This window comes from Nyctereutes procyonoides, unplaced genomic scaffold (genome assembly GCF_905146905.1).
Source record: "Nyctereutes procyonoides isolate TBG_1078 unplaced genomic scaffold, NYPRO_anot_genome, whole genome shotgun sequence".
NCBI classification, from domain to species: Eukaryota; Metazoa; Chordata; class Mammalia; order Carnivora; family Canidae; genus Nyctereutes; species Nyctereutes procyonoides.
Window position 1 is genome coordinate 78,090,249 of NW_026575140.1, and position 26,224 is coordinate 78,116,472.

The 26,224-nt window shown below is 42.1% G+C and overlaps 1 protein-coding gene across 3 annotated transcripts in view; it reads left to right on the forward strand.

Moving 5' to 3' along the window:
- UBASH3B (ubiquitin associated and SH3 domain containing B) overlaps nt 1-19,243 on the forward strand; it is a 136,795-nt gene extending 117,552 nt beyond the window's left edge. For all 3 annotated transcript variants that reach the window (XM_055306931.1, XM_055306933.1, XM_055306932.1), the window contains exons 7-14: nt 2,640-2,769; nt 4,311-4,431; nt 5,061-5,183; nt 6,662-6,754; nt 7,930-8,074; nt 14,859-14,965; nt 16,492-16,601; nt 17,847-19,243. In XM_055306931.1, coding sequence (XP_055162906.1) covers nt 2,640-2,769; nt 4,311-4,431; nt 5,061-5,183; nt 6,662-6,754; nt 7,930-8,074; nt 14,859-14,965; nt 16,492-16,601; nt 17,847-17,984 — 967 coding nt within the window. In that variant the 3' untranslated portion in view covers nt 17,985-19,243. The remainder of the gene's footprint in view (nt 1-2,639; nt 2,770-4,310; nt 4,432-5,060; nt 5,184-6,661; nt 6,755-7,929; nt 8,075-14,858; nt 14,966-16,491; nt 16,602-17,846) is intronic.
- Nucleotides 19,244-26,224: the final 6,981 nt, after the last annotated feature.

Genomic DNA, 26,224 nt, shown 5'->3' on the forward strand with positions numbered 1-26,224 from the left:
CTGAAGGCAGGTGCCAAACCACTGAGCCTCCCAGATACCCCACCATGTCTGAAATTAAACTCTCAGCTGTCATATCCAATGCTGGTCAGAGTGGGGAAGTACTAACTAGGCTTTAGGACACCTTAATTAAGACTTTGAGTGTTTATTCCAGTAGTTTCAGGTTCAATTCCTAACACTCCTACTTAAAAGCTGTGTGACCTTGGCCAAGTCAAGATTTAAACATCACCCGTCTGAGCTCCTGTAAGATGGTGATAACAATTGCATTTGCCTCACAGGGGTGTTATGAAGACTGCAAGAAAGGACTTTACATTGATCAGTGCCACAGGTGCAACAGCACTGAGTCTAAAAGAGCCGTCAGCTTTTCTTTTCTCTCCAACTTGTGTTTTCCAGTCCTCTCCTACATGCTTGTCGAATCAAACATCTCTTCTACAGAGGTGACCCTACAGAAGAACTGCACTTTCCTATTTAACCCCAGAAGCAGAAATGACTTAAGGAGGCTCCCTCTAAGACAGATCTTCTCTCTCCCCTAACCAAAGTTAGCCTTGAGGGGGTTGGGGGTAGAGCTCCACGAGATGCTCAAATCACCTGGCTGCCTTGATGGGAATTTGCCGAGGGGATCCAAGCAACAAGTAGGGACGTAGGGTCAGTTACCCTTCACAACCCTTTCTTTTTGCCCTGTTCTTCTTCTAAGTCCCTCCTAAGGAAAGTTTTTCCTACCACCCTTATTAGGGCATCTTGCCCAGTTCCAAGTGTCTCTAGGTACTTGTCAGTTGGTGAAGCCCCATCATGTCCTTTGAAGTGCAGGTGTGGGCGGCTGGCCACCCTTCTGGGCTATCTATACAGGACTGATGTGTCCTAGGGAGGTGCCAGCGTCCCCCCTTGTACTTGAGATGTTCTGGGTATCAGGCATCGGCTTCCTCCCTGTGCTACTCTCAACATAAAGCCTATGACTATTGTCTTAATGGAACTGACAGCACCCAACTGTCTCAGAGTGAGTCAGGTCCTTTGATTACAATGACAGTCGAGAAGGAGGTTGGCATTCTCCTTGCCAACGGAGCGGAAGGAGAGGGAGAGGGAGAGAGACAGAAGGGATTCTTCAGTGTCTTCACAGCTATAACAAAGCAATGAAATTAAGGGACGTGTACAAGAAGTGTCAAGACGATTCCATCTATCCAGACATTTCAGGTCCTGAGGCTTTGATGAATCAGACAGTGAAACTGAATTTTCCTTAATGGTGATGTTTGCAAAGAGAACGCCTGTCTATCAGACTGTGCAAATGGCACTAGATTTTCTTGGTCTACGGTTGCTTAATTTTTTCAGCAGGTCTCCTGGGCTGCACATCACACTTGCTGACGCAGCTTTGTTAGGCTGCTGCTTCCCAGGTCCCGCCCCAGATCTGCTGAATCACAATCTGTGACAAGTCGGGCCCAGGCTTCCCCGGTGACTGATGTGCGCAAGGGCTGAAATGTCTCGTTTTCAGGGCAGGAGGCTTCTGAAACCTTCGTGTCTAAGCAGGATGAGTCTGTATGCAGTCACAGAGGGGGACACTTCAGAGTCCCCAAGTTATTAAAAATCATAGCATTTAAAAAGATGTTTTCCTGACAACCACTAAGCTTTATAATATTGAATATAAAAAGTTGTTTTCCAAGCTGAATTTCAAGGACTACTACCGTGTTAAAATTAAATATACCTGAACAGATGAGGTCAACAGGTACAAGCCAGGACTGGGCTGAGCCAACTGGAATGAATGGCTCCCCTAGTTCTAAAGAAGCAGGAAATCTAAAATGTAAATGCTCTCCTTTGAACACTGCTCGGTGATGCAGAAGGAGATGTTCATTGGATTTGCCTCATGACCATATTTAAATTGCAGTGTTTATTAGATAAAGCCTTTTGGAGGCCCTGTTAATCAAAATAATTTAAACATGGCATAATTTGCTGCCTCCCTGTCAGCGAGACCTCTTTGGGGCTTCTGTAGTTAGTGTTACACCCAGAGATGAGAGTTCTTGGCTCACAGCTCTCTACATCTGGTGAGAATGGCCTCCTCTGAAATAATTCTGTATTTAATCGTCTGGTTGGAGGTATTATTACAACGGGGAGAAGGGCAGGGCGAGTGAAGACAGAGGAATGGGGGAGAATGGCCACAAGGCTTCCCTGATCATTAGGACCCGCAGGCCAAGTGGTAGCGATAGTAAAAATCCTCCCTCTAATTTGTCAGTTCCGATGGAAGTCACCATGGACAAATTAAAGGCAACAGGGATTGGGTGGGTTTTTTCTTTTTCTTTTGAGTCAGAGGAGTAGCTGGAAACAATGGTACAAAATTGATAACTCATTATTCTTTAACATGCCTCGGCGCCAGGCACGCCTGTGGCATGCTGATTGGCACAAAATCAGGGTCCCTTCCCCACCCAGAGAGACGAACACATCTGTTCCAAGTACAGAAATCCATCCACCCCTCATTTAGTGAGTGCAAGGCTGCAGTATGAAACAAGATGTTCCTCTCCAGAAACGGGGTGCCCTCTGCTCAGCTGCCCTGCCCAGGGCCTGGGTCCTGCTACCTCCTGCACTCCCATGGACCTCGAGGGTGACTTGCTGATGACTTCCGCCTAAACAGTTACCATCTTTCTTATCTTCTCCTGCAGTTCTTACTCGATCTTAAACACAACATCTAATGCTCTCTCATTTGGTGATGGCGTGTTGGAGAGGCGGCAGTATGAGGACCAGGTTCTGGGGGAGACGGCGCCCCTGACTATCATCTGCCAGCCCACGCAGGTAACGCTGACCGGCGGGGTCACATCCTCAACTCTACTCAGGATTCACTGGGCACTTACTTGCTAAGTAGGAGGGCTTGCCCTGGCTGCCCCAAAGGGTCCCCGATCTCTTGGGGGAGAAAGGGGCACAAAATCATAAAAGAGATACAGGAATTCAAGGCTAGGAAGAGCCATGTAGGTGGTCCTGGCAGCGTCTACCGCATGTGGGTCTAGACTGGTAGAGAAGGTGGCTCTGCAAAGAGGAGGATGTGTTATCTGTAAAGTCAGAATGGTTCTATCTCAGAGGTCAGTGTGAGATTTTTTTTTTTTTTTAAAAAGGCCCTTTGCACAGTGCCTGGCACATGGTGAGTGCTCACTTATGTCTGAGGGCTTGATATATGCCAGGAGCATTGCAGAAGGGAGGAGTGGGGGTGGGGATCGTTCTGAACAACCAAGACAAAGGAAAGTTGAGGATCAACAGACTAGATCACGTTGGCTGGAGCCCAGAGCTTGAATCAGAGAAGAATGGGAAAAGAAGCAGGAAAGACCATCCCTCTATCCCACATATTAACCCTGTCAGGGCAACTAACTGGCTGCAAATGTAAAGTGTTGGCCACACTAGCGAGACTGGGAATAGCTGACTATCGGAAAGAAGGAACATAGAAACATCTATAAGGATCCACCTAGCAGTGATAGAATCCAAAGTCATTTGGACATGCCTTTGACTAGACAGGCCTATTTCATCACTCAGAGGGAACAACTGTCCTCCTGAACCATTTCTGGGAACACCAACAACGCATGTAGTCAGACGATAGCGCCAAAAGTGAGATCAGGATACTCAAAGCTGGGGGAGACCATGGGGCCAGATGGTCTAACCACCATGTGTTAGAGGTGAGGCAGGCCGTTTTTTTTTTTTTTTAATTTTTATTTATTTATGATGGTCACACACACTCACAGAGAGAGAGAGAGAGGCAGAGACACAGGCAGAGGGAGAAGCAGGCTCCATGCACCGGGAGCCCGACGTGGGATTCGATCCCGGGTCTCCAGGATCGCGCCCTGGGCCAAAGGCAGGCGCTAAACTGCTGCACCACCCAGGGATCCCGAGGCAGGCCGTTTTGTGATAAAAGTCCTTGCTCCCTGAAGTTGTTGATGAAGTATCCCTTTAGGGGAGGACTAGATGGCTGGCTGTACATACTGGCTAGTTTTCCCTCTGGGCCATAACTCAAGTGGTCTTCACGTTTTAGTACTGGCCAAATGCTACTCCTTCTAACCACCACAGCAACAGCAAGGGTGAGACGTTCTTTGCAACCCTCTGGTTTTGCAAAACAGCTGCAATTCATCTCATATGAGCCTCAGAATAACTTGTGAGGTCTGTAGGATGAGTCTTACTGCCCCCATTTTACAGACAGGCCAACCTAAATCCGAGGTAGTTATGGGATTTGCCCTCGTTCTACACTGGTAGAATTTGTTCTAGAGCTCAGCTCTGTTCATCGGGCACCTGGCTCCAGGACATGTTCACTTTCTTATGTGCTTCCCCCACTAATAGCCTTTCTTTCCCTGCAGCCTCTGAGGGTCAGTAGCCAGCCCGGCCCTCAAAAGAGATGCCTCTTTGTGTGTCGGCATGGTGAGAGGATGGATGTTGTGTTTGGGAAGTACTGGCTATCCCAGTGCTTTGATGCCAAAGGTGAGTGGTTAGTTGACCTGCTTAGCATTGGCATACTTATTATGGCCTCTGGGGGGCACAGTCCAGCTACATTTGTCTAGATGGAGTCCTGTATGGTCTCTGAGCTATAGGAAATGCCTATAATCTGCCACAATGTAAGTCCTTCCTAATGGTCTTGAATGTTAGTGAAGAGGAAAGTGTCCTTGTCCCCATTCTATTAACTGGGACACCGGGGACCAAAGAAGGCAAATGTCTTGCCCATGGTCATTTGGCAGAGGCCTAGACAGGTGTCCTGATTCTGTGGCCAGAATTTCCTCCATTAAGTCACCCTGGCTAATTTTGGTTCCAATTTCATTTGAATGGCATGTCTAAGACTGGGAGGTTTGCATCTCTCAGAATCTTCCTGCTTTAGGGTGTGTGGTTGTTACTTTCACCTAAAAACTATCTCTTGTCACTTTTGTCAACCAGAATGCAGGAGTGGATTCCCAGACTCTACCAAAGGAAATGTGTCAGCTTCAATATTTTCTAGAAAGGTTCAGTTCCCTTTCTTTGGCCAAAAAGGAATGGAAAACGGAGGGCCATCAGGATCAACAACAGAAGTCCTAACCTACAAAGTCATCCTTTGACTGACTTTTTTTTTTTTTCCCCAGGCCGCTACATACGCACCAACCTGAACATGCCTCATAGCTTACCTCAGCGGAGTGGTGGTTTCCGGGATTATGAGAAAGATGCTCCGATCACCGTGTTTGGATGTATGCAAGCAAGACTGGTGGGTAAGTGTCCTGGAGTGATTGCACAGCCTTTCCTGGCTACTTCTACAAAAGACTGGTTCCAGTGGGTATGCCAGGACGCTTTCTGCAGCTTTCTACAAGTTTCCTACAAGTAGTTTATTTGCCCAATTCAAAAGCGATTTATTTATTACACAACCATGAAGTTCCAAACACTGTGCTTGGCACTGGGCTAGTTTACCACAGTGAATGAGGTATAATCCCTTGAGGTCTGTATGGCCCAGTGATGGGGCAAGGTCAGCTTCTAGTGCAGGGGTGAGGAGGAGAGGAGAGAAGCCTGGAATGGCTAGATATAGGGAAGCCAATTGATCCTTTGAAAATAGTCAGTTCTGGGGTGCCTGGGTGGCCCAGTTGGTTGGGTGTCTGCCTTCGGCTCAGGTCATGATCTCAAGGTCCTGGAATTGAGCCCTGCATTAGGCTCCCTGCTCAGAGGGGAGAGTCTGCTTCTCCTTCTGCCTCTGCCCTTCCCCATGCTTGCTCGCTCACTCTGTCTCTCAAATGTATAAATAAAATCTTCAAAAGATGAGGAAAAGAAAGAAAATGGTCAGTTCTTGCAGGTCTATTCCATACATACCAGGTGGAGACAGCAGCCCTGTCCTGTTCAATCCTCTAACACATTCACTGATCGTTTACTTTGTGCAAGGTCCCATGCTAGGTGTTGGGGATCCAAGTGAGAGCCCCTACCCTCAGAGAAACAGCTTAAAAGTGAATAAATATCATACATCTTGAATAGAACTGTGTGCAGAGTATTATGGGAACATAAAACACACACACACACAGAAGAGGGGAAGAGAAGTCACCTGGACAGAGAAGGAGCAGCAGGGTGGGAAGTGTGTGTCTGGTGGGGAGAACCACAAAAAGTCATAGACGTGGGAAGTAACATCGAAAGTACTTAGAGAAAAGCTCTCTCCTTCTAGACCATGGCTTGTGAGCCACACGAGATAAGGCTGGTGAGCTGGATAAAGACAAGTTCATAGAAGACCTTGCCCTGCATGGTTATCAAGTAGAGAAAAGAAGCATGTTCCATGAAGAAAGTGTTGAAGTATCGGGTGTTGGGATTTACCTCTGTTATCTAAGAAGATGACAGGTTGAGATCTTGTTTAGCGCAGGATAAAAGTAAAACAAGATCTAACTGTCACAATATGAACCATCTCGTTTATATCACAAGTGTGAAATCAGAGCATTCTCATGTTTCTGGATCTCTCCTAGATGGATATTTTCCGGCTTGTTAGCTTCAGAGAGAAGGAAAGAAAAAGACGACAAGAGGGGTCTTCCCTTTGGGCTCTTTCACAGAAATGCTGATGAGGGGATGGGCTGGAAACAAGGCTCAAACTGTTGGCGTCTGTGAGCCTCCATTGAAAAAAAGAGGTTTGCAGGGTCTGCCTGCCACCTGCTCCCACGTTAAGCTCCAGCGGAGGCTGCATAAATCCAGCAAGCTGATTCTCCTCTGCCTTCCTTTGCAGGGGAAGCCTTATTGGAGAGCAACACTATTATTGACCACGTCTACTGCTCCCCATCGCTGCGCTGCGTTCAGACCGCATACAACATCTTGAAAGGTTAGACTTGATAAAGGCCCACGGGACTATCCTTCTGCCTCTAGACAGCACTACGCCTAGATTATCCTAGACTTGGGGAACATGCACCAATTGAAAGCTTCACATTTGGAATTTTTAGCAATGATTCTTTTGGAAGGCATCTGTGCAAGAGTCCCCAAATCATACTCTGGTGTCATAAATGAGACAAAAGGAGGTAGAGAGAGAATTTTTCTCTTGAAAATGTAAAGCCCTCTTGGATGAATGGTAAGCTTGTGAAATATCGTTGTCTGGCAATAATTTGGAGCCTACAGAGTGTGATCCTTTTTTTGCAGTGAAACAGTGAAATCATTTCCTCCCACTCTGCTCTGTTTGCTTCTTGTTTACAGTAGCAACGGTGCTCCTAAGTATCTACAAATCTTAATCATCCCTGTTTCTTTAGTTAATTGGATGACTTTAAAAGCACCGTTGCTATAAAGATCCTCAACTTTCACCCTATAGGGATCTCCATCCTCATTTCACTGGAAGGAAAACTAATAGAAACAGAGTAGAACTGCTTGTACAAAACAAATGAATGAGCCAGAAATAGCCAAGCCAATGAAGAATTTATACTACCTTGGAGGCTTCTATTTCTTAAGTAAACCAGAATGCATTTATGTATTAAAAAACTGGGCTAAAGCAATATAAAGAAAGCCAAACAGGGACTAGTCGAGTGTGATTACACTTCCATAAAACACCAGACTTGTGCACTGGCACTTGCAAATATTCAAAATTGGATTTTCTGCTGGAGAAAATGAATAATTTACGTGATAACTCAAAAACAGTATAAGCTATTGTGGAGTGGTGGATGCTGAGAGAATTTCTGAAGTCTCTTGGTGAGGCAGTCGTGGGACTTGACCTTAGAAAAAGAAAATCTAGCAGTCACAGAAGTGTATACATTACATGGGTAATGACTTATGTTCTTTTTTCAAAGTCAGAGACCACTTAAAGCCAGCATACATCCTGTTGGTGTGGCCAGAGTATTAAACTCGTATGTTTGTCACACACGGAAATTAAAACCCCTTGACCAAACCCACATTCTTCCACTTTCCTTTAACCATCTATAGCGACTGGTAGAAAAGAGAATAGAATTTTTATAACAGTTTGGCCACTGAAACACAGTGCCCATTCCTTCATCTTTGTTTTATTTTACCTCTAAGGTTTACAACAAGAAAATCACTTGAAGATCCGTGTCGAGCCCGGCTTATTTGAGTGGACAAAATGGGTTGCTGGGAACACATTACCTGCGTGGATACCTCCATCAGAGTTAGCTGCCGCCAACCTGAGTGTTGATACAACCTACAGGTAACCGTCTGAGCTGCTGTCTCCCAGAGTCAATGTGGAAGTACTTTTCTACACCAGGTCAGGCTGACTAAGGAGATGAAGGACCAGACCTAGGCCATGGGCAGTTGTCCATATTGGTGGGCGTCAAGTTATGATCTGAAAAACCACAACCGGAGAAAGCCAGCATTCCCTTGTATTTAGTGTGAGTGTGGGTTATATCTCCCTGCACACACATTGGGCTTTCTTGACTTTATTATATCTCTTTTAGTGAATGATAAAACCACTTTGCATTCCAGGATTCTGTACCAGCTGAGGATAGTGCTGTTCCAGAAGCTTGTTGGGGAATAAGGGAAATGACAAGGCCTTGCCTTGGACTGTCATTTTTCAAAGCATTTTTAATTATCTTTATCTTCATTTGTTATTGGCTGTAACCCCAGAATATAGGCAAGCCACTTTGGGAAAGCCACTTGTACTCTCTCGTATATTAAAGTCATACATTTAGTGACCACAGAAAACAATGATGGCAACAACAACTAACCCCTCTTGATCATTTTCTGCATGTCAGGTTGCACTCTGTAATCTGCTTTACTGTCTCCACATCCCTAGTCCTTTCCTTTTTCCATTAGACCAGACTGTACTGGGAGTAAAAGGAAGTGTTTGTAGACAGACTGTAAATGAATAATCCACATGTAAGCAATTAACGTAACTATATTATTATTGGTTAATTCTTAACTATCAAGACTCCACTCAGGTGTTTATAAAATGTCCCTGAGAAGGGATATTCATGCCCATTATAGCGGAGAATTAAGTTCATATTTCTCAAGGCAGAATTTGAACCAAGTGACCAATATAAACAGCAATTTCCTCTTTATGATATCCTGTGACCTTTCATTTTAAATACCTACCCAAACCATAAATGAAGGAATGTGAGCTTCTGGCCAAGATAGGAGAACGTATCTTTCTTCCATATTCCTTTTCCTCTTCTATAAATAAAACTTCGGATAACTCCATATCCAAATGTGTGCTACTTGCTTAAGGGAATTAGCATTCTTCAAAAATAAAATCAAACCAATCAATCAGATCCCCTACAAATAATTCAGTTGACCCTTGAACAACTCAGGGGATAAAGGGTGCTGACCCACACACAGTCAAATTCACATATAACTTTAGATTTCCCAAAACCTCAACTACTAATTGCCTACTGTTGACCAGAAGTATTACCAATGACATAGTCAATTAATACGTATTTTGTATGTTTTATGTATTCTACTGTAGTCTTACAATAAAGTAAGCTAGACAAAAGAAAATGTTAAGAAAACCATAAAATAAACTTACAGTACTATATTTATTTTTTAAAAAATTCCACATATAAATGGCCCCACACAGATCAAACCCATGTTGCTCAAGGCTCAACCGTACTTCACATTTTGCCCGATCTACCCGATGGCAACTGTTTTTTCTGCCCTTTAGGGAAAATGGCAATAAATTGTTGTCCCCATGCCAACAGCCCTCATTCCTCTGGACTGGAAAGATGGTGAGTTATTGCCAACATTGGCAAAATGACTTTTCTCACTCACCACTCAGCCCCTCCCAGCCAACCTGGGCCAACCACGTCTTCAGTATCCCCCTTAATTGCATCCTGCAAGTCTTCCCAAGCTCATTTACAAAGTTATCTAGAATCATTCTGTCTGGGCCTTTCAATGCATACGCAGACACACGCACCAATGGTCATACAAGCAGAAGAATGAACATCAGGAACTCGAGGGCAGGACATGGTTCTTATTCCAGATTTTCTTCTACAGAAAATCAAAATTCATTTCAACCACTTTGCACCCGAGGAGGAGAAAAGGATCAAGCCTAATTCTATAAATCAATTGTGAACATCGACAATAAAGCATGTGAGAGGCGCAGCCCCTAGAATTAAGTTACCCTCTGAAATTAATTATGCCAAATGAGCAGACCTTTTGTAGCAAGTAGTGATGCCCAAGTGATTGAATAAATATGGTGAGCAGAGGGACAAGGACTGGCAGTATTAGAAGTCAAGCAAGCACCACTTGAAGAGCCCTGTGACCTTGGAACAAAAAGGAGGTGGGATGGAAGCCGGTTAAGGAAAACCAGCCTGGTGACTAATACCCAAGCGTCATCCACAGGCACCAAGACCCAGCCTGGGGGCTGGGTGTAAAAAGCAGTCCCAGTCTTTGGGAGCTGGGCCAGAAGGATTAATATAGAAAAAAATAAAACATACAGCAGCTGGGATAGGGCTTCAGAACAAGCTCTAAGGATGATAGGGGAATGGCATGCAGATGGGGCATGAGTCCAGAATGTCAGAGGGGCAACAAATCATACTTTGGTGTAGGGCTCAAGGCAGAAGCCTGCACTATAGCTTAGATCAAAGAAGAATAGGGAGTAGAGCATGTACCAGGGAGGATACTATTCCAGGAATGTGATCTGAGCACCCAGTGCTCTGGATTCCAGGTCTAGTTGGTGGTTGGAGGCCTACCTGACTCTGAGTACAGTACGTGAGTCCTACAGCTGTGGCTAGAAACATGGTTCATGCTGGAAGGAAGCCTAGGGAGTCTAGGAAGCCTAGACTCTGTCCTCCCACTGTCAGAACTAGTTCAACCATTGAAGCCTTTCATAGGTTGGACTTCAAGACAAGAACTGCCAAAGGCAAGAGCTAACCAAGAGAGACTGGACCCCAGCATCTACCTGCATCTCAGACAATATGATGTGGTCTCACCATGGAAATGACTCCCTGAGCCATACAAAGTCGCCTTTTGTCACCGTGTAGAGCTCCTGGGAGACCAAGTGATGTAAGGGGTAATGGAACTAGATGAGAGGTGGGGATAGAAGAGTTTGCTCCAGAACAATGAAGGATGTCCCTAAAAGTGGTGATTCATGCCTCCCTCTCTCAGCCAGGGTGTTCTGAGACTCAGAAAGTTGTTTCCTAGGAGAAGTATGCTTGCTGAGGGGATGTGATTTTGATGAGGGTGGGTTTCCTTCAGATGGATGACGATGGCTTTGAGAATGCCATTCTTCTTCTCTAGACTGTAAACCCAAGTACACAGAACGGCATCCTTGAGGGGACATGCTGTCAAAAGCCATCCACAATACCTCCAGGTTTAAAGGTAGCGATCTTAGACCCAGATTCAAATCCAGGGCCAAAGAGTTGCTAACGGTATAAGTATAGGCATATCATCTCTAGCCTTCCTGAGCCTCAGTTTGTCAACCATGAACAGCATTTGCAAAAGGGTTGTTAGAAGGGCTACATTCAAAGAATGCAAGTAAGGCACTTTGCACAGGGCCTGGCACATGGGAACCTCTCAGTAAATCTTTGTAGTAGTAGTAGTAGCCGCAGCAGTAATGTGATCAAGATGCCCCGTGAATTCACTTTGAGAACTCACTACCACCTCCATTCACCATCCACTAAACATCAACAAGGAAAGACAAAATACAGAAAATATGACATAGTTGTACTCAAAAACCAGATCCACATCTCCTAGACTAGTAACTCTAAGTAGTAAAGGGAGATGCAAGCAGACAGAAGTGGCTGAGATGGGTGGGGTGCCTGGGTGGCTCAGTCAGTTAAGCATCTGCTTTTGGCTCAGGTCATGATCCCAGGGTCTTGGGATCCAACCCCGCATTGGGCTCCCTGCTCAGTGGGGAGTCTGCTTCTCACTCTCTCTCTCTGACCCTCCCTTCTGCTCTTGTTTGTGCATGCTTTCTCCCATTCAAATGAAAAAAAAAATCTTTGAATACATGCAGGGTCACCAAGATGAGAGGGTCCTAAATAGATCATCCTCTTATACTCTTTTGTATGATGTGCATAATTATCATTTGCATCAATAGCCTATATGCTCCAATCACACACTGAGAGCTCCTTTCAAGCACAGAAGCTGGGTTCTCTTCATCTCTATGTTCCCTGAGCTTTTCCTATTTCCAAGTGTATGGTCTGTGTTCAAAATAAGAAAGAAAAGGGTAAAGACTGATGAAGATTCTATAAGTTCACAGATCCAACAGACATAATATCTGCTTTTAAAATCTATCCTTACAATTCCCTCACTCCTTTTACAAGGGCAGCATTACCCTGATACCAAAGCCAGATAAGGATACTGTAAGCAAAGAGAACTAGTCCAATATTTCTAATAAATATAGATGTAAGAATTCTCAACAAAATATTAGTGAACCAAATTTAACAGCACATTAAAAGAATCCTACACCATGATCAAATGGGATTTATCTCTCAGATGCCAGTATGGTTCAACATACACAAATCAATATATGATGTACTGCATTTGTAGAATGAAAGTTAAAAGTCATATGCTCAACTCATGAAGACAAATCATTTGATGGAATATCCCATATTTTAACAATAAAAATGCTCAACAAATTGGGTATAAAAGGAATATATCACAAGATAATAAAGGCCATATATGACAAGCCCACAGCTAACATCAAATTTGTGGTGAAAGATTGAAAACATTTCCTCTAACATCAGGAAGAAGGCCCAATCTTACCACTCACCTTCAACAAAGTACTGAGAGGGCTATCCAGAGCAATTAGGCAAGAAAAAGAAATAAAAGGCATCCAAATTGGAAAGAAAGAAGTATAAATGTCTTTGTAGGTAATACGATTTTATACATAGAAAATCCTAGACTCTGCCATAGGACTGTGAGAACTAAACAAACTCAGTAAAGTTGCAGGATACAAAAAATCAACATACAAAAATAATCTAACAACACATCTGAAGGAGAAATAAAGCAATCCTATTTTCAATAGCATTAAACATAATAAAATAATTAGGAATAAAACAAAAGAGGTGAAAGATCTACACACTGAAATATACAAGACTGATTAAAAAAATGGAAAAAGACACAAATGGAAAGATATCCCATGTTCATGGATCTGAAGAATAATAAAGTGTCCTTACTACCTCAAAACTATCTAGAGATTAAATGCAGTCCCTATCAAACCGCCACTGGTGTTTTCCACAGAAATAGAAAAAACAATCCTAAAATTTGTATAGTACTATAAATGATCCTTAAATTGCCAAAGTAAACCCAACAAACAACAACAAAGCTGGAAATATCACACTTCCTGATTTCAAACTATACTACAAATCTATACTAATCGAAACAGTATGGTAGTAGCATAAAAATAGTTACAGACTAATGGAACAGAATTGAGCCCAAAAATAAACCCTCAAATATACATTCAACTAACATTTGACAAGGTTGCTGAGAATACTCAGTGGGGAAAGGATAATAAACGGTGGTAGGAAAATTGGATAATAGCATGCAGATATACCAGTCACAAAAATTAACTAAAAAATGGATTAAAGACTTAAATATAAGAACTGAAATCATAAAACCCCCAGAAAAAACACAGGGACAAAGCTCCTTGGTGTTGATCTTGGCAACAATTTTTTAGATGTGACCAAAGCCCAACTAACAGCCAAAATTAATAAGTGAGACTCCATCAAACTAAAAAACTGCAAGGCAAAAATGAAACAATCAAAAGAATAAAAATAAAAAGCAAACTATAAAACAGGAGAGCATATTTGCAAATCATATATCTGACAAGGGGTTAATACCTAAACATGAAGCACTCCCACAACTCGATAGTAAAAAAAAATCTGATTTAAAAATAGGCAGAAGAACTTAACAGGTATTTTTCCAGAGATAACATATAAATGGCCAACAAGTACAAGAAAAGATGTCAACGTTACTAGTCATCAGGGAAATGCAATTTAAAACCACAATGAGATACAACCTCGCACCTGTTAGAATGGCTGTCATCAAAAAGACAAGAGCTATCCAGCAGTGGTGAGGGTGTATACTGGTGCAGCCACTATGGAAATCAATATGGAGATTCCTTTAGAAATTAAATATAGAGCTACCATAGGATCCAGCAATGCCACTTCTGGGTATATAGTCAAAGAAAACAAATACAGGAGCTCAAAGAGATACCTGTACATGGTATATGTGAAATCTAAAACGCCAAACTCAGACAAACAGCAGAATGGTGATTTCCAGTGACCCAGGGGATGGGCAAGATGGGGAGATGTTGGTCAAAGGATACAAACTTCTAGTTCCAAATTCTGGGGATCTAATGCACAGTGTGGTGATTACACTTGATAATATGGTATTATATACTTGAAAGTTGCCAAGAGGGTCGATCTTAAATGTTCTCACCACAAAAAGGAAATGGTGATTATGTGACGCGATGGAGGTGTTGGCTAACAGTCTGGTGGAAATCATTCTGTAATGTATAGATGTAGCCAATGAACACCTTTACACCTTAAACTTACACAATGTTAAGTGCCAATTCTATCCCAATAAAACTGGAAAAAAATCTTTAAATAAAACCAATCCTTACAGTTTATTGTATATAAGGCTATAAAAGAGGGGGTTGGGAAATCTCCGGTGATCTACAGAGAGAAAGAGATCTAACCCCTGCTTTGCTTCCTGTTTGCTGTGTGCCCTTGCACTGATGGTCAGTGATAGTAGTCAAACTACTTATGAGTCATCCTGCAGGTGGTACAGGCACTGAATGTTTCACATTTCCACTGGTCACTCTGACACCTGGCATGCACAGCTTTTATTTATGCACATTCTGTGCATTTCGACCCCACTTCCATCAAATGAAACCCTCTTCCTGTACCTCCATCCTTTCTAGGGAAATGGATAAACAGAAATATGGGAACTCTAGAAAGGTCTTGAAATATACATTTAGAATCCTATCAATTGCTTTGTCTTGGGATCAAAATGTTTTCATTGCCTTTGTTCATTTTTTTCTCTTACAGACCTCACATTCCAGTCAGCAAATTAGTGGTTTCAGAATCCTATGACACTTACATTAGTAGAAGTTTCCAAGTAACAAAAGAAATAATAAGTGAGTGTAAAAGTAAAGGTAGGTGATATCATTTTGGACTCTATATTTAAATATGTGATCATTCCTCCATCATGGTCTATAAGCTATTCAAGATGTTTCAACTTGCTTTAGCAGACCTGCTTAGTAAGAAAGAAAAGTCTTTCCCAACTTTCTTATAGACACGTTCATGTTGAATTTATAGTATTCTCTCAAGTACCTAAAATGCCATGGGAATATTCCAGACCTAGTTACTACACGAAATAACTTCAAACTCTGCATTATACCTATTTATCTTGCACTCTATGACTATGTTATGACTAAGTAAAAAACTTCCAGAAGTTTTTTAGGATAACACTATGGTTGCCTATGATTTGATCCAGAAGCGTGGACACCCACACACAAGCACACCTTCACCAACACACTGTCAACTCCTACCATGAACCAAGGGCAGGGTTCTGGAAGACTCAAGTCCGTTACTGAATTTGATAAACACTGAACTCAAATATTTAATGATACATAAGATTATTCATTATCAATTTTTAGAGAAGGAGAGATTACAAAAGTATATGCACCTTTCCATGCCTTTTTAAGTTATCGTCATAGAGCAAAAACTGGAATTCTATGCACCAAAATGTTAACAGTGGATAGCCCTGGTCAGCAGTGTTGTGGTTGATTCCCACCTCTCAGCATCCATGAACCACTCATTTCATTATTCCCCCCACTGTAAAGATACTCATCAGCATATTCTATCCACCAGAAGGTATCAAGTGCTCACAGTCTACAGTGGCAACACTGAAAACTCTAGAAGAAGTTGCAGGAAGCCCTGTAGGCATAGAATAGTGTTGTATCTTGATTGTGGTGTTTACGAAGAGTTACACATGCAATAGTTAGATGAACCTGGTCAAATTTAAATAAACTGTGGGTTGCACCGACACCCATTTCCTGATTTTGCTAGGGTCCCATAGCTAGGCAAGGTGCACCCACTGGAGGAGGCTGGAGATCCAGCCTAGTATGTGGGACCTCCCTCATGTGCATATGTGTATATATACTATATACTAAACTATACATATGCTATATGCTATACGCACACACATAATATGTGCATCTATATGTGTGTATACAAATTACACAATATGTAGGTCATAAATCTATTTATGTGTACAGATACGTAATTTTACACATTGTATATAGTCACATATTATATACGCATCTATAATTATTTTAATATTAAAAGGGGTTTTTTTTTTAAATGATATTAGGCTGCCTTAACAACACAAAGCATTTCAAAATATTACTTAGACAAATTGTCTCATTCTTGAGAATGTTTGTCCCTCTCTGGAACATTTGGCCTCCAGTGTTTACAAAGTTCACACACGTCTTTATAGAAATGGTCTTACCAGGAGCACCTGGGTGACTTAGTCGGTTAAGCATCCCACCTTGGGCTCTGCAATCAGTGGGGAGTCTGCTTGAAGATTCTCTTCCTCTGCCCCTCACCACTACCTCTCTCAAACAAATAAATGCATCTTAAAAAAAGGTCTTCCCAGTCCTTGCTCTTCTCCCCCCAGGAAATAACATCCTGATTGTGGCTCATGCGTCTTCCCTGGAAGCGTGTACCTGCCAACTTCAAGGTCTGTCACCCCAGAACTCCAAGGACTTTGTACAAATGGTCCGAAAGGTAATTCATATTTATATCTCAGAGGCCCGTGGTGCCAAGCAGTTTTAGACCAGTGGCTTGAAGTATGTATTTTCTCTGAGCTGGGAAGATGCATTTATTGATTCACTCAACCAAACTGTACTGAGTGGTGCTCTGTGTAAGGCACTTTAGTAGGCCTTGTGTAAGAGAAGATGTGTTTGAGCTAGTTTTGGTTTCTAAGAGCACAAATTTAGGAAGTAGCTAAGAACTGTAAGCAAATTGCCTGGATTTCCCTGAGGGGCCATGGATTACATGAAGAGGGCTGAGTGGACCCACACACAGAGCATCTAGAAATGAGGGCCTGGCTGGTAAGCCAAAGGAGGCGGTGGTTTAAAACGATCAGGCCAAAAGGCAAACCAGGAACAAGGCCATAAGACAAAACCCATGAGATTGACCAACACATCTGGTTTCTTCCTTTTCATGCTTGTGGGAAGAGACTTTCCCATCAGCCCTCCCACACACTTCCCTCCAGGCTGACCTACATGCTTCCTGTATCTGCCCCCAGAGAACCTGATTCAAATGCGATTAGGATACTCTTCTCATTGTTTTTTTAAAGCTTATTTATGCATCTGTGCCTACCCATTACTCTATAAGCTGCCTGAGGGCAGAGACTTTTGTCTTGTCTATAACTGCAGCTCCAGTCCCATGCACAAAAATATGTTTAGAGATGCCAAGGCTACTGACCTCAGGAAAGAAGGGCACACCTTCAGCATCAAATGTTACCAAAACCCATGCCAAAAAGGGGGAAAAAAAAAAAAGACGAAACTGGGTGAAACATTTTTTAAAATAGAATAATCTCTCCCATTGTCCAAATATAATTTCTGAAATGTCTGAGCTGCATTTTTAACTCGATTCGCAATTAGGAATTAACTCTGAGCATTTTAGCTTTCTATAGGATTGTCCTCTCTCTTCCCACACTATCAAGAAGAAGCAAAACTGTAAACAATTATTTATTTACACTAGAGGTGCTCGCTGTTTAATGAATCTTTCTGATGAATCCCCTTGCAATATAAATACGCTTCCCTCTAATTTGTCAATTTTATCCATTTCATTTTTCTTTATCGATTTTTGGAAGAGATGCAGATCTACGAAGCCCCTATCAATTCCTAGGACTCTTCCTTATTCCCAAGGGCTACCCGAAGATCTTTGTGGGTAGGTCAAAGTGAAAGCACTAAACCTGTTTTGTTTTGTTTTCTATTTCACCTTTTTGTACTACTCTGACTTCAGATCCCATATTTGGGGTTTTGTTCCTGTGAAGAACTAGGAGAAACTGGAATATGGCAGCTGACAGACCCACCTATCCTTCCTCTTACCCATGGACCAACTGGGGGCTTCAACTGGAGAGAAACCTTGCTACAAGAATAAACCACACCAGTGAACGGGAAGAAAAGGCTCTAGAAAGCCTTCGGGAGCAGTGTGTTTCTGTGTGTTTAGTAACCGTGGCAAAGTCTGCACCACCTTCTAAGTGGACAGCTCAGAATAATTTAGCAGATTTCCTTTCGTGCTTTAAAGCTCTGATGGTGAGACTGTGTCAATGAGACAAGGACTTGATTCAGGGATAAAATTAATTGTCTCTGGATGCTTACCTAGCTAACAAGGCTTTCGAGAATTGTCTTCATAAATCAAGGCACCTGCTACAGCAGAGGACATATTCTTCCTTCAGTGCATGGCTAAGGAGTCGGAGTGCTCTCAAAGGGAGCACAGCCTGCTCTAAGGAAGAATGCAAGAGGAGGGAGTGTGTCCAGAACGCAGCTGGAGAGACACTGAGCTGCCAGTTTGGTGATGGGATTTTCTTTTTATCTCCATGTTCCAGTTAGGCAAAGCCAAGCTGAGGAATTCTTTTAAGGTTATTAGAGAACATGCCCCTGCCGAGAGTTGTTCTTAGATTACACATCAAACTCTACCCTCCATATGACCCACACACCAGTGCTGCTGGCTCAAGATGCCTGCTTGAGGACCCACAGCTACCCCGTTACTGCCACATTTTCTCTAGAGCAGCTGGCTACAGCTTTTTGCTACGGCCCTTCCCCTTTGCTTCTATCTGTGAAACGGGGAGACGAAGCACTTTTGGATACTCAGGAGGAAGATAAATGTGTGAAGTATTCAATTGCAGGAGCAAAGGACTTGCAAAATATAAAGTGACCTGGAATTATACGTGTTTTACAGCACTTCCAAATCACCATGATTTGCTTGTCTTTGCCCCTAGAGTCTAGCCTGTGGTAACTGGTTAAGGATGTTGGGAATTTGAAAGCATGTACGTTCGCTCCATTATTTGAGTCAGCAAAAAGCTCATTCCTGTGCAATATGGACATCTTTACAAACCATACCAAGGGTCAGGTCACTGTACACTTAGAGTACCTGTCAATCATAGCAGAACATCCACCAATGCATCAGTTATACCAGGGATGTATAAAGAAGTCAGGGAACTAATTTAAAGGATGACAGCCACGTTTGCTGTCTGTGCTGTCATTTTTGTTTGTTTGTTTTTCTATAACTTAAAATATGTAGGTAGGGCTACTTAAGAAAAGGTGGGAGAGCCGTATCCTGTGGTTTCTCAGCACACCTGCTTCCCAAAATCAGAGGGAGTTTATTTAAAAGAAAAATAAATGACAATCAAACTAAAACATCAGTTATCAATGTGTATTTAATTGTGTGACTAGCTGACTGTTGGCAGCAGACAATGGTCTGGTGCGGTATAGTTCACTATGTATGTGCAAATAAAATCCCAGACACTTAAACAGTGTAAAACAAATCAATATACGTGGTAGCACTGACTAAGCTTCAAACCCAAAAACATATAAAACCTGGTATATCAAAATAGATTTATGCTATTTGAAACTGGAATTTGAGGAGCTCTAAAAAGAAGGGGAAGCGAAAGGATGCTGGTTATGTATGTTAACAACAAGAAGGTTACAGTTGGGGGTTTTTCAGGCCAGTTAGACAAATAGATCATGAATTTTAGATTTTAAGACACCAGCACGATTTATTCTAGCATTGCACAAACATTCATCCAGCTACTGGGTATAAAAATACTCTGTGCTGATACTATTGAGTAATAGAAATGCTTTAACCTTAAAATGGGGGAAATATTCCCATTAAAAGATTCTAAAAGAAAAATCACATTAAGGCTGATGTAATGTCACTACTATTCATTCTTTTATCTGTAATGAAATGAATCTACTGTTTAATCAGATCTGTAATGTTTATTAGATTCTCCACAAGTTTTCATGGACTTCCAATGTTCAGAATAATGCTTGAACGCCTTACCTCTGATTTCCTTGAAAACTGTAGCAGTGTGTTCTGGGCAGCATCTCTACCTGAACAGAACAAAGTTCAGGGTAGGTTATCCTCTCCTTCCCTGTTGGCTGTCTTGGTCCTATGTCGGCCCATGTCCTTAGCACAATAGGTCAGAGCCTTAGGCTGTCATCTATGCGAGCAGGAGGCAGAGATCTGAAATCATTTTCTGGATAATTTAGGTGGAAAACCCTGAATTAAAGGGTTTATTCCTCTGCTTTTGCTTATCAAAATGGCCTGAATGATCTGAATTCACATTAAACTCTCTTTTCACGTATACCTATTTAAAAAACTCAGACTCCAACTGAGTTCTTTGAAAATCATGTTGAATCTATGTGTAGTAAAAGGAATGCACAAGTGTATTACATGATTTCATTTTCATCCAAAAATTCTAGGTTGACATCACAACCTGAAGTTCAGCTTGGTTCTTTCTGATCTGAGGCTGATGCTTATTAAGAACAAATGTTGGGGGCGGGGAAGACAGAAAAGGAAGGAAGGAAGGACATCAAGATAAGAAGAACCAAATGTTTCTTGCAGAGAGGATTTTTTTTTTAATGTAGAAAATTATGTGAAACGGAGATGAAATTAAGTAAAGGACTTAATCTGGGATTGAAACTCTGCAACAGTTTGCTGCTCGTACGAGTGTGCCCCATCAATCCGCTAATGTCCGTGTATTATTCATAGGTAGGACTTTGGTTTTGGTGATTTTAACATGCCACATCTATTCCTTGTGGACTAGAATAATTGGCACATTTTAATGCACAAGCTGGGGTCTCGCTTTCCCAGGCCCTCTTCTCCATCACTGCTTCGGTAGCTAGGAGCTCATTGCTTTACCCCAGTGTGGAGTTAGAATACAGTGTTTTCCATTACATTTAGATTCACAGAATCTGAATGGCTGATTAAATGGCCATCTGATGGCTGAAAGAGGGGGGTATTTTTCACCCTGTAGTGAAAGGCTTAAAGGAGTTTCTACTTTTTATTTGAATTATACTTTAACCAAAGAATTATTTTAAAATAACCTTATATTTAAAAGATGATTTTGCAAAAAATAAAAAATAAAAAAAAATACTACTTCCTGGAGTCATGTCAGTTTGGTAAATCACTGTGGATAATTTTCTTGCATTTTAGGCTGATGTGGTCATTTCCCTGTCAGTGGTATTTGGATGCATATACACTGTCATCCAACTGTGCTTAGCATTACCATAAATGTATCTTTTCCACTCAACTAGCTGTGTTCGTGTTAAAGGAGGTCTTCTATTTAAATTACCTAGTGTCATCGGGAACTAATTGAAGATCTACAGTAAGAGAAGTTCCTATCTCATAGTCTTGCTAGAAAAGCAGCCCTGAGTAGCAAAAAGGGAGGCATTCCTCTGTAACCTAGGCACTCTGCAAGTTTAAATTTGAAAGCAGTGATGAATTGCTCTCTTGAATCGACACTGAGTAATGCGTGTGTTCGAATACAGATGAACCTCCCCTTAATTTTCACAGGCAGAGTCACAACTCTACTGTGTCTGTACGAACTTCTCAGATAATGAGGCTCGGGGCCATTTGCATTTAAATTGTAGTCCCAGCACATTTGAGAACTAAGAGGCGCTAGTCAGGTTGGGGTGCCTTGCCAGGAGGGATGACACTGGCCTTGGAGTGCAGAGAAAAGAGCATTTTAACATCTACTTAGGTTAATATTCACTTTACAAAGGTAATGGGGGGGGGATATTTTGTTCAGTGATGGCAGATGCTTTTCATGTTTAAACATAGGATTCAAATTGGATTTGCTTCTCTTTAACACTTCAGTGTAATGAATTTTCCTAGGAAAGTAACCAGCTCTAATGAAAATTCAAGGGAAGGGGAAAAAATGCCGCTAAAGACAGAGGAAATAACTTGATCTTTAAATACGTATAATATTATGTTCAGTGTATGTAAGTTTAAAATTATAGTGAGGAGTAGTCAAACTTGATATACAATCAGCTCTTAGGAGTGTTTTTACACAGTACCACTTAGCTGCCATTACCCACACAAAAATCAGGATTTTGCAGATGTTTAACTATTCTTGGACTCTGTACAGGATACATATGTATAACAGGAAATGTGTGCTGGTTCTTTCTCTGATTGCCACTCAAGATGGGAACACCATCCCAAAGCATTTTGGTTATGCATAGACCATTCTCAACCTGCTGTTTTGAGAGGTATTATCGGTTTCTTTCTCATTTATAAGGTTATTGTATCTTTTTTGTTTATTCTATGTGATTCAGCTGTATTTATTTGAAGAAAAAGGTCTGTAATTATAAAAAAGGAAAACCACACCGAATTGTATTGCCAAATTCCTTGTAAACTACCTGTGGCATTTGCGCTTTCCTGGCTGTGTGCTCTTCCTCTGGATACAGCTCTGGCACCATTGTAATTAGATCATTCCATTCCATGAGCATCTCCGTTTAAGTGGTTCACAGATGATTTAATAAAGAGGAACTGTGTCCTCAGTCAATCCAGAGCAATCTCCTCTTAACTTCTGAGTGGTCTCTATTCCTATCATGTTTTTAGATGTTACTGTGGTCATTATTATTTCATAAATGTCCATTAAGAGTGCGATTCCTCTCTCAGAGGGCCAGAGGGGCATTTGCTGCTGATGGAAATGGAAGTATGGTCCTGCAGCACTGTGGGTCTCTGGTTCCCTCTGGTGAGGCATCTCTCTCTCAGTCACCCAGGCTGGAGAGGAGACACTCACCCAGGAGTGAGAAAACAAGCTCCAAAATGCTCCCGCTGCCCATGTGCGAGCCTTCATCCCTCACCACTGCTCACCTGGAGGAGGTAGGCGTACCAAGAACAATTCATAGATTAAGAATTTGGGGGGGATCCCTGGGTGGCTCAGTGGTTGAGCATCTGCCTTCGGCTTAGGCTGTGATCCTGGGGTCCTGGGATCGAATCCTGCATCAGGGTCCCTGCAGGGAGTCTGCTTCTCCCTCTGTCTGTATCTCTGCCTCTCTCTCTCTCTCTCTGTGTCTCTCATGAATAAATAAACAAAAATCTTTAAAAAAAAATAATTTGGGTAAGAAGGGAAATCCAACTCAACCTACGTTCCACATTACCAAAAAGCCATAACAGACCTCCTCTTTTTTTTTTTTTTAAGAGAGAGTGTGTGAGCAGGGGGAGGGGCAGAAAGCATCTCAAGCAGATTCCCTGCTGAGTGCAGAGCCTGATGCAGGGCTCAATCCCACAACCCTGAGATCGTGACCTAAGCTGAAAAGCCACACATCAATAGACAAACTATACTCAAAGGAATAGATGATGTCAAGGGGAAATTTTTTCTTCAACTATGAGCAACACTGCACGCTGTTGTACAACTGGTATATTACAATAAAACATTCCACACCTCAAAACCACTACTGAAGATTCTCACCTCTCAAACGGCCTTAAAAACTGTCTACAATTCTCTGGGTCAGCTGAGTGGCAAGTGGACCCTTGATGCTCAGTAAATTTTGAATGACCTCACAATAATCTTCAAACAAATTTAAGTCACTCTTCTATATCTGTGGTAAATAATTATATTTTTAATACAAATTACTTACAGATCAATTTCCATTCCTGAGGAAAATGTCACTGTATATAAAAGTTGTATATGAAATTAAATACACAGCTGCTCTATAAATCTATTCATGTAACATTTAATAAAGTATACTTTTAATGTAAAAAAAAAAAGAGTTGGACATTCAACTGAGGCACCCAGGTGCCCCCGACCCCATTTTTGAAGTAAGGTATGTGAGGCTAATAGAAGTTAGAATAAGCCATGTATGCAAATTTATACTCAGGACACGAATGCAGGTTTTGGGCTTTTTTTAAAAAAAAGATTTTATTTGTTTACTCATGAGAGACACGCAGAGAGGCAGAGACACAGGCAGAGGGAGAAACAGGCTCCATGCAGGGAGCCCAATGCGGGACTCGATCCCGGGTCTCCAGGATCACAACCTAGGCTGAAGGCAGGTGCTCCATCACTGAGCAACCCACGTGTCCCAACAAATACAGGTTTCCATGGACAGAGCCAGCTCTGGGCACAGTTTACTTCCTGTGGAAATAGCAGCTAATGCTCATATCTGACACAAGACCAAGCTACGTTTAGCCTTGTGGCTGGTTCTCGGTTATTCTGAATAACTCAGTTCTCTGCTTGACAGATTCCCAAACTCCTTTTGCCCTCTTGTGCTGTATGTAAAGTCGGCCTGCACATCCAGAGAAAATGAACTCATGTGCTTTGGATTTGTTTAAGCTGAAATCAGCAAAATGTCTTTTTTAAAAAAAAAAAAAAAAGTTGAGAACCAAAAAAAAAAAGAAAAAAGAAACACACAGTCTTCCTTCTGAAGAAACGGAATACTTCATTTCGCCAGAAATAAACCCAGATGGCTTGCTCCTGGCCATGAGAAGCTGCAGGTGTAGATAGCTACTGTGTACCACTGCGTTGATGGGGCAGTCCAGAAGATCTGTCACTCGAGAAGAACTTCATGCTGTACCAGAGAGACAGCCCTACTTCTGGCATCAGACAGAGCTGGGTTATTATCCCGGCTCAGTTGCTTACTAGATGCCTTAAACTGTTTTCACCCATAAAATGGGTACATGGGTCTTAATAGCGTGGTTGTATGATATGGGGTAATGACTATAAGATGCCTAATTGGAACGTCTGGGTGGCTCAGCCAGTGAAGCGTCCCACTCTTGGTTTCCACTCAGGTCATGATCTCAGGGTCCTGGGATCAAGCCCAGTGTTGGACTTTGTGCTCAGCATGGGAATCTGCTTGGGATTCTCTCTTTCTCTCTCCCTTTCTGTCTGCTCCCTACCCTGTTCATGCACGTTCTATCTCTAAAGTGAATGAATAAAATCTTTAAAAAAAAATAAAGATTTTCTCTCTCTGCCCGCCCTCTCTTGCTCCCTCTCTTAAAAACAATAAAATAAAATGCCTAATAGGACATGCTAATAAGATACTACCTGCTAATAAATAAAGAATTGCTTTTGCTAAGGCCAAAGTAAAAATATCACACATGTCGCCATTTTCTTATCTGTGGAAAATATCAGGGACAAGGAATGAAAGTAGCCTCATTCATACTGGCATTACTTTACTATTATCTCCCTAGGTTAGCGTTCGCAGTAAGAGAATGTGTTGGTCCAATTCTGGGTGCCTTAATGATTTACCACCTTCCTTTTAAAAACACATTTTTCTTTGATCCTCATTCTACGAGGTAAGGAGGGCAGGTATTATAAACTCAATATACAAAAGAAAAAAAAAGACACTGAGGGTGTGGACTCATTCATCATTCTACAATATTGATTGAACACAATGTTCTTGGCAGGGTGGCAGGCTGGTGCTCCAGGAGCAAATAAAGCAAGGTCCTTGCTCTCATGGAGTAGAGAGAGAGACACTGAATACATAAACAAGATAATTACACAGGTTGATCAATGTTGTCTAGGAAGAAAACTGGGTTACCCGAAAGTAACTCTGGGAGGGATGTGGGGCAGGGTGTACTTTACATAAGGTCAGGTGTGGTGTCCCCAAGCAGCTGGCAAGGAAGCTGCCAGCTAAGGTTGAGTAGAAGCTGGTCATGGTGAAGAGCTAAATGACGTTTCATAAAGACAACAGGTGGGGCACCCGGGAGGCTCAGTGGTTGAGTGTCTGCCTTCAGCCTCAGGCCATGATCCCAGGGTCCTGGGATCGAGTCCCACATCAAGCTCCCTGCAGGGAGCTTGCTTCTCCCTTTACCTGTGTCTCTACCTCTCTGTGTCTCTCATGTCTAAATAAAATCTTTAAAAAAAAAAAAAAAAGACAACAGGAATGCAGATGCCCCCACATGAAAAGGAGTTTGTTGGGTTAGAACACAAGGGATCAGGGAGCTAAAGCTTAGTAAGTGCAGCAGAAAGTAAAGAGAAGCAAGACTGGAGAGGTGGGTGGACCCAGACATAGGATCCTGTATACCAGGGGTTGGCAATCTACTGGCCCACAGCCTATGTTTAAATGGCCCATAAGCTCAGAATGCTTTTACAATTTTATTTTTTTGTTGTTTTTACAATTTTAAATGGTTAAAGAACACCAAAAGAGGAATGCTAGTCCTTGACACATGCTAATTATGTAAAATATAAATTCCACAGCCTATCAGTAAAGTTTTATTGGCCTATAGCCATGCTCATTCATTTACATGTCACCCAAGGCTGTTTCCAGCACACAAGGGCAGAGGTTAGTAGTGGAGGGCCCATAGCCCACAAAGCCTAAAATATTCACTACTTGGTGTTTTACACAAAAAGTTCACCAACTTCTGTTGTAAACTATGGTGAGCCATTTGGA